Here is an 8,918-nt window from a genome sequence, read left to right as displayed (position 1 = left end):
GGGATGCTGATACATCTCCAACGTATCTATAATTTATTAAGTATTTCATGCCATGTTTACAACAATTTTATATCGTTTTGGTATGATTTGAATGGAACTAACCCGGACTGACGTTGTTTTCAGCTGAACTACCGTGGTGTTGTTTTTTGTGCAGAAATAAAAGTTCTCCAAATGCAACGAAACTTTTTGACGATTTCTTGGGCATAAAAGAGGCACTAGAAACTTCGTGGGAGGACTATAAGGTGAAGGAGGTGAGCACAAGACACCTGGGCACGCCAGGAGGCCCAGGCGCTCCCAGGTGGGTTGTGCTCACCTCGAGGCCCATCTTCGCCTGATTCCAACGCCAAAAAAACCTATAAATACAGAAACCCCCAGAAATAACCCTAGATTGGAAGTTCCGCTACCGCAAGCCTCTATAGTCACGAAGAACCAATCTAGACCCCGTTCCGGCACCCTGCCGGAGGGGAAAATCATCACCGGTGGCCATCTTCATCATCCCGGTGGCCACCATGATGAGGAGGGAGTAGTCCACCCTCGGGGCTGAGGGTTTGTACCAGTAGCTATGTGTTTAATCTCTCTCTCTCTCTCTTGTGTTCTTGAGATGTCACAATCTTGATGTATCACGGGCTTTGTTAATACAGTTCGATCATATGGTGTTTTCACCTCTCTATCTTGTTGTGAATTGAGTTTTCCCTTTGAGATTTCGTTCTTATTGGATTTAATACATTTATGGATTTGAGAACACTTTATGTATGTCTTGCTATGAATACCAGTGGTGACAATGGGGTATCATATTGATTCACTTGATATATGTTTTGGCACTCAACTCGCGGATTCCCGAGGTGACATTGGTGTTATCTATACATAGGGGTTGATGCACGCTCTTGTCTTTATTTCTCCAGTAGAAATCTTGGGGCACTCTTTGAGGTTCTTTGTGTTGGATTGAGTATTATGAATCTGAAATTATTTGGTGTTATCTTAGTACGAACTCTTGATAGATCAATTGGAAAGGATAACTTGGTGTTATTTTAGTGTGAACTCTTGATAGATCGATTGGGAAGGGTAACTTGGTGTTGTTTTAGTATGAACTCTTGGATAGATCGATCGGAAAGAATAACTTCGAGGTGGTTTCGTATCCTACCAACAATTTATTCTTATGTTCTCCGCTAGATAGGAACTTTGGAGTGATTCTTCATCGCACATTGAGGGATGATTATATGATCCAATTAGATTAGCATTGTTGAGAGATTGCACTAACGAAAATACGGACCCTGGGCCTTATTTTCAAGCATTGCAATACCGTTTGTGCTCACTTTTGTTACTTGCTACCTTGCTGTTTTTTATTCTTCTTATTACAAAAATCAATATTTACTATTATTACTATGCTTGTATCACCATCTCTTCGTCGAACTAGTGCACCTATACAAATTACCATTGTATTTGATGTGTTGGGGACACAAAAGACTTTTTGTTATTTGGTTGCAGGATTGTTTGAGAAAGCCATCTTCATCCTACGCCTCCCACGAATTGATAAACTTTAAGTCATCCACCTGAGGGAAATTTGCTATTGTCCTACAAAACTCTGCGCTTGGAGGCCCAACACGAGTCTACAAAAACAAGTTGTGTAGTAGACATCAGTACCCGCGAGTAAAATTAACCATGTTTGCAAAGCATCAGTTTGAACAACTCATAGTCATAAACAACAACATACAATTGTAACCTATAAACAACAACAGATTATAACAACATCACATACTTTAAAAAAAACACATCATAAATAACAATATATTTAATAAACAACATCAATTTCTCGTAAACAAGAACACATCAAAACACCATGACATAGTCATACATTTTGAGTTCACAAATTCATGACAAAAGTGTAGAGATAATTTGAGTTCATATAGATTTTATATGGGTACATGGGTATGTGGGTATGGGTTATATGATCCCATAGTCGTACCCACTCTACCCCATGAGTTTAACATTTCTCTTTTATATACCCATGGATAATTTTTTGTACCATACCCTTACCCGTAGGGTATGTGGGTAATGGGTACCCATTGCCATTCCTAAGCGAGCTACAGGCATCGGCACATGCTCCCTTTTTTTGTTTTTTTCTTTGGTGGTGCGTTTTTCATCAATTTCATTTTGTTTTTTATTTTTTGCTTTATTTCCAGTTTATTCTTTCCCCTTTTTGGCCTATTTATTTAACCATTTCTTCCTTTTTTAATTAGTAAAAGCACGTTTTTCTTGTGGGTATATGAACCAAATACATGATGAGCTTTTTCACGCGCATGATAAACATTTTTCCAATAGAGAGTGAACATTTTTTTTAAACATACAATGAATTTTTTTTGTAATACATGATGAACCTTATTAAATACATGGTGACCATTTTGCAATGCATATGAACATTTTTAAAAATACATGATGTGCATTTTTTAGTGTTGATGTAAAATTTAAAACAATTCATGTATATTTTTAAAAAAATCATGCATTTTTTAAAGGGTAACATTAAAAAATAATTAAAATTGTTCCTGTAAATTTTCATGTAATCGAAAAAATTCTTTTAAAATCATGTTTTTTATGTAAAACAGAAGAAAACCGGAAAAGGGAAGAAAAACTAAAATGGCTATTTTTTTACAAAATCTTGCTGGAAAAAGCCATATGAGAGGTCCGCGTGCCCATATGACGCCAGCGCGAGTGCGCTACTACCTCGAGTACTCTTCTCAAAGAAAAAAAAAATACTACCTCGAGTACTACTCGTTTCTCAAAAAGAGATGGTGAACCAACCTCGAGTGCGCATCGCTCGCCAACTGTTTGACATCAGGCCTTGGCCTTGGCAGCGAAACCGTGCCAATCACGCGGGATCCCACGACCGTCTACGGCGCGCCTCCTCCTTCACCGGCCGCATTCATCGGCTCATGCCGCCTGGGACAGCATGTGGTGCTGCATTTCCGCAGGGCGAGCCACAGCAGTTAAGCGCACGCCATGTGTTCGACGGAATGTCTGGGCGTCAGGAGGTGGTCACCAGCAGTGTTCTGCACGTCGCCGATGACCACACACTTACCAGGTGACCGAGGACTCGAGGAAGTTCTTCATCAGCTGTTTGATTCCTATGGCGTGAATGAGATGTGTGTGCTGCATAGAATCACTGGTGCAGACTCCTTTGTGGAGTTCCAGTCATGGTGAAGGGCAGCCCAAGGACGAAGTCGAAGTGCGCTACATGTCCGGTGCATTTATGATGGCTGCTGCTGCCTTTACATCTAGTATCGATCGTCGTCATTGCTCCGACGCCTCAGCAACAACTCCACGAGGCCAGTCACCTCAGAACTGGATGTCAAGGAGGAATCCGAGCTGGCCCATGTCGGAGGTTCGTCAATTTTCCCGGAGTTGGGCGTGGATTCTACTGGAAACTTTTTGGTTGAAGTTTTTCGCTAGGACATGGTGTCAGACATGAGGTTGCTGACAATGTGCTCGCTTATGCTTGTGGCTTGCCACTATTCTTAGAGCTGGCTGGGGACTCTGCTGATGCGGTGTCTGGTGAAGTCTTCTCAGGGGCGTGGTGTGGAATGACGAGTTTGCTGATCACATGTTAACTCATGTTGGCAGCTTGTCACTATTCTTGAGATGGATATGCATAGTCACCAGGAGCTTGTAGAAGGTGTTCTACCGGCGAGGAACGGCGGCGCTCTGATGTGTGGGTGCTAGGGGCTTGAGCATCGCGTCCTTGTTCATCTTGCGATCCATGTCGGAGGTTCATCAATTTTCCCGGAGTTGGGCGTGGATTCTACTGGAAAAGTTTTGGTTGAAGTTTTTCTCTAGGACATGGTGTCAGACATGAGCCCTGGTTGCTGGCAATGTGCTCTTATGGTTGTGGCTTGCCACTTTTCTTAAGAGCTGGCTGGGGATTCTGCCGATGCGGTGTCTGGTGAAGTCTTCTCAAGGGCGTGGTGTGGAATGACGGTTTTGCTGATCACGTGCTAACTCATGGCAGCTTGTCATTATTCCTGGAGATGAATGTGCGTAGTCACCAGGCGCTTATGGTTGTGGCAGGTGTTCAAAAGACCAATTACTTTAGTCATCGATCATGGCCTATGTGGGGCTGAATTTGTATTCCATTCAATGTCATCAGAAGATGCAAAGCTTCAACAGTTATTGCTAAGAGAAATGCCAGATGATGTCATTTGGTGGAACCTGTGGTTAATTTATGGAGGCCAGAATTTTGAAAGGACTCTAAGCTATGCTTACCCTTGACCCAAGAACTTGAGATTCCCTCAGCAGCATGGCCCAATAGCGCTACTCTGGGATCCTGGTATTAACAGACTTGTCTGTACATATTGGTTTCAGTGCTTTTATATACAAGTATGCAACTGCTTGACCTATGCTCTATCGTGGCGGCCAAGTCCACATATGGTCCTGCATAGAAGGACATCATGCTATGCAAATCCGGTTATATATTCCTTGTTCATAACAGTTTAATAGAAGGGGCCACTACTGCTAATGAATTGGAGCAAACACTATTGCTTCTATTTTGACACTACCAGCTTGTTCAGGGCCATAGAATCACTTGGGACTGGGGAACAACAACATGGCTAACAACGGCGACGAGACATTATATGCTCTGGCTCTGTGGTATGCTTGCCTAAACCACTTTAATGCACTTATAGTTGAATCAAATGGCAAGTCTTCCTACTAGTTTTGTCATTCATTTGGGATAATTTGTCTTCTGTTGTTCTAATGATAGAGGATTTTTATGAAGCTTCGTTCTGTTCCAGCCTTCCAGGTTTTGCAATATATCAGTTTCTATAAACAAATGGCCCAACTAAAAGAAACTTTTGAAGTGGATAAATCGTACCAAACTTTGAGGTATATCTTTTGGTAAATTTATACACTCGGCATAGTAGGATTCAGTTTGTATAAGCCAAAAGAGCTTTTCTGACTTCTTACAGGAGAAGGTAGGTAACATTTTGTTCAATTGAGACACATTAACTACTGGGTGTAGAGGTGCCAGCTTTTAGGCTACCTTAATCTTGCCGTTAGTGCTTTTGGATGTAATACAATATCCACACATTAAAATTTTGAAGTTCTGACAAGAGTACAGAAAGGATGACTAAATCTTTCAACTGCATTCATTTGGGCCTTGTTTAAATTATGACCTTTTTTTACAAGGACCGAAGTTATATTCAGTCAGTCCTTGATAGTTAAAATACTGCCTCCGTCCCAAATCAATTGTTGCTCAAATGGATGTATCCAGCACCGAAATAAGTCTAGATATATCCATTTGAGTGACAATTAATATGGGCCGGAGGGAGTGGTAAACTTGGAAGATAATGGGTAATCAGTTTATAGAGTACGGAGAGTATCTATACTCATTGTAAATGCTATAGCTTTTTTTGGAACAACATAAGTACAACTCCAGCCTCTACACGTTAACTTTATACTTGGAAAGGGGAACTTTTATTGATCTACTGGACTCTGCACTGAGATACTCCCTCTGTCCGAAAAAGCTTGTCCCTCAAATGGATGTATCTAGCACCAAGTTAGTGCAAGATACATCCATTTGAGGGATAGTGCAAGATACATCCATTTGAGGGACAAGCTTTTTTGGACGGAAGGAGTACATAGTATAGTTGTACTTATCCCATTTGCTAGAAGATGCCTACACATATGCAATGTGATTGTTGTGCTGTACTGCTGTTTCAAGGAATGGACACTTCACCAACTAAATATACAGTAGCAAACAATTAACGTGGCGTGTTGAGCAATGGAAAGAATAAAAGAAACTTATTTCAACTCTGTAGCATATGAGACTTAGCAAAGGTGAGCGTGCTAGATACTACAAGATGAATCACTCCACCTGAAGAGGAGTAAGAGGAGTATCACTTGACAGCGAAGCACTCCGGTCAACTGAAGAGATTAAGGGTGGTGAATCTGTGGAGCTTGGAGGATCAGGTAGGAGGCCGACCTCAACCACACCCTCCAACATCTGCACAACCTGGTGCATTGTTGGTCGCAGCAAAGGATTCGGCTCAATGCACCAGAACGCCACACGCGAGAATCTCTCCACTCTGACCAAGTCCTCCATGGCGTCGTCGTCACCATGCAACAACACCTCAATCCTTCCATGACAGACCAACTGACCGGCCCACCAGAATAGCGTGACCGAGTCATCACCATCCTGCCCGGTCACCGGATCCTGGCACTTCCGGCAGCATATCATCTCCAGTAGCACAACACCGAAGCTGTAAACATCAACTTTGGTATCGATGCGCCTATCATTTTGGAACCACTCAGGGGCAATATAGCCCCTTGTACCTCTGATATTGGTCACTGTGGTGTGCATCTGCTGGTTGTTGAGAAGCTCGGCGATCCCAAAGTCAGTTATCTTTGGATTGCTCTTGCCATCTAGAAGTATATTGTCGGGCTTGATGTCGCAATGAATGATCGGATAATCACAGCCTTCATGTAAATACTCTAGCCCTTTGGCAATCCCAATTGCTGCCTCTACACGCCATGTCCACAACGGCCGTTGAGGCTGGAAGAGGAAGCTTCGAAGGGAGCCACCTGGCATGAACTCGAACACAAGCATCCTTTGCTCCCGCTCCTTGCAGTAACCAACCATGCGGACTAGATTCCGATGATGAATCCTGCCGATGGACTGCACCTCATTCGCGAACTCCCTCTCGCTGTACTCGTTGGAGTTGATGAGCTTCTTCACTGCTACATCAGAGGTGTGTGGCGACATTATCACCCCATGGTAGACCTCTCCAAAGCCTCCTTTGCCCAACAACTTGTGAAAGCCATTGGTGGCTTTGTAAAGCTCCTTCCCGGTGAAAACCCTCAGGAAATCATGGTTAGTGTTCTTCTTCCGAAGGCAACACTGTAGCATGAGACTACTTGCTGCAGCCAGCATCAATAGCACCGAGCAAATCAGCAGTAAATAAGGCAATGGTCTTCTCGGTGATGTCGGCATCGGGAGGCTGCTTGTCCGCACCTTGATCGATGCCTTCATGTTGAGGCTTCCCTCCTGCCATCCTGCGCCCGCCAATAATGCCATTTTGTGACAAACTTTTCCATCGAACAGAGTGGCGGTGCAGAAGCAGTCTCGCAAGCATGAGTTGTCGCACTGCTCCTCTGTGGTGTACGAATACCCTCTGTATGATGACAGCGACCAAGTGGTGTTTGGCAATTTAACAAGACTGAATTCGGAGGGCCGGTTCTTCCCATCGCAGCTCTGTGGCACGAACACTGGTGTGCAGCCTCTGTACTTGAGCCTAGGATCGATGAAGGAGTAACCACTTGGGCACTCACAATCGAGCTTGTTGTTAGGACCATAAACACAGTACGAGTTGGGGCCGCACATTCCTTCCCAGCCTGTAGTGCTGCTGTTGCAACCATTGCTTGGGAACAGCCCAAAGATCGTCCATGGCACGTTGCGCCTTCCGGTGGCATTCTTCTGCTGGATGTAGACACGAACAATGCCATCCGGATCAAGCGTTGCATGCTGGTAGTAACTAACGGCGGAGTTCGGCACGGGAGGTGTCAGATCGTGCATCGTGCCATCCTTGATCTGGTAGTGGAGGTGACCCGGCGAGTCGAAGAAAAGGGTGGTGTTGCCGTCCTGGGTTTGCCCGGGCTGGTCGGTGCCGGTGCGCCAGTATGAATTGTACGAGTCCATGTTGTCACCGGCGAGGTTCATGAGGTACAAGACGATATTGCCGTCAGCCTGCACATACAAGCTGAAGCGGCCAGCGGAGAAGTCCGTGTCCGATTGCTTAGACTGAAGTTTTGCTCCGGAGGCCATTGTCTGACCCGGGAGGAGCGTGTCGGTCGGGTGCCCAAAGGTCTCCCAGACGACGGCGCTCCCCCCGATGGCGATGAACTGGAGGTTGCCCGAGTCCTGTAGCGTCAGGACGTTCCCAGACTGGCCAGGGCTCGGGTTCGTCCAGATGTTGCCGCCGGTGGTGGAGTCTGTGAGCAAGAGCTCACCATGGGGGGTGATGCTGAACACGGCCTGCCCCGTGGCCATGATTGCCGAGTCTGAGATCGGGTCTTTCGCGTACCACACCACCTTCTTCTGCCTGGGGTCGGCTGCCAGGTCAAGGTTGAGGTTGAACCAGACGGCGAGGAGGAAGTGACTGGGGTCATAGTCGAGGGCACGGAAGCCGAAGGCGAAGTCACCGGAGGGGCAGGTGATGTACTGAGGGGGCCTGAGAGACGATCCGGCCGTGAGGTTGTCCGCTACGACTACAAGCAGATGCGGCCGGTGCATCAATAGGACAATTAGCAATGGAGCAAGGTGCAGGCCAGAAGAGGGCGATGTGCCTAAGGGCTTCATTTGTCGTGTGGAGCTGTGGTCTGTGGAGGTAATAGCCGAGCAAGGTTGTTCTTTATACTGCCTGCAATCAGCGTCAGTGGTCAGTCCCTGATCGAAGAATTCCTCCGGCCGGCCGTTTTGTCTCTTGCAGACGGTCGAGGCCAAGGCACCCAATCTAGAACCAAAGGCACCGGCGGCGGTGAAGATATAATTATCTGCTTGGTTGGTTGTCATGCATGACTCCTGAGACGTTGCTGCCTTGCTGGACACCAGCATCTGGACTACTAACTGTGTACATAGTTTTGACTGTCGAATGGTTCCTTTCAGATTCAAGATCGGTCGTCGTTTGCTCGATCAAATGCCCCGCAAAGGGTGCCCGACCCTTGCTTAGACAGCTGTTATTTTGTGGTTTGGTTAGTGTCATAGTGTGTACCCAATACTTTTCAGTGACAGTGAATTTCGCTTTGTTTTCCTTGGTCTAACAAAAAGTGCAGGCCATTTTCTCAGTTCATTTATTTGTAGGTATAGTGTTATGGCCGGCGGCCCACCGGGCATTAGTATTAGGGGCTTGGCCCACAAGTTATTTTAGGCAAGT

At 45.4% G+C, this 8,918-nt stretch overlaps 1 protein-coding gene across 1 annotated transcript; it reads right to left on the bottom strand.

Annotated features, from left to right (window-relative positions):
• Positions 1 to 5,641: 5,641 nt before the first annotated feature.
• On the bottom strand, positions 5,642 to 8,626 carry LOC125524560 (G-type lectin S-receptor-like serine/threonine-protein kinase LECRK4). The gene has a single exon (XM_048689595.2). It carries the CDS (start codon positions 8,597 to 8,599, stop codon positions 5,855 to 5,857), a length of 2,745 nt encoding a protein of 914 aa, XP_048545552.1. The 5' UTR covers positions 8,600 to 8,626; the 3' UTR covers positions 5,642 to 5,854.
• Between the last annotated feature and the right edge of the window lie 292 nt (positions 8,627 to 8,918).

This window comes from Triticum urartu, chromosome 7A (genome assembly GCF_056163025.1).
Source record: "Triticum urartu cultivar PI428250 chromosome 7A, HENAU_Tu73, whole genome shotgun sequence".
NCBI lineage: Eukaryota > Viridiplantae > Streptophyta > Magnoliopsida > Poales > Poaceae > Triticum > Triticum urartu.
The sequence above is the reverse complement of the archived record's forward strand: the minus strand, read 5'-3'. Positions and strand labels throughout refer to the sequence as shown.

Bases quoted from the DNA above. Each gene is read 5' to 3' on its own strand.
- LOC125524560 (XM_048689595.2), bottom strand. From the start codon at position 8,599: ATGCTGGTGTCCAGCAAGGCAGCAACGTCTCAGGAGTCATGCATGACA.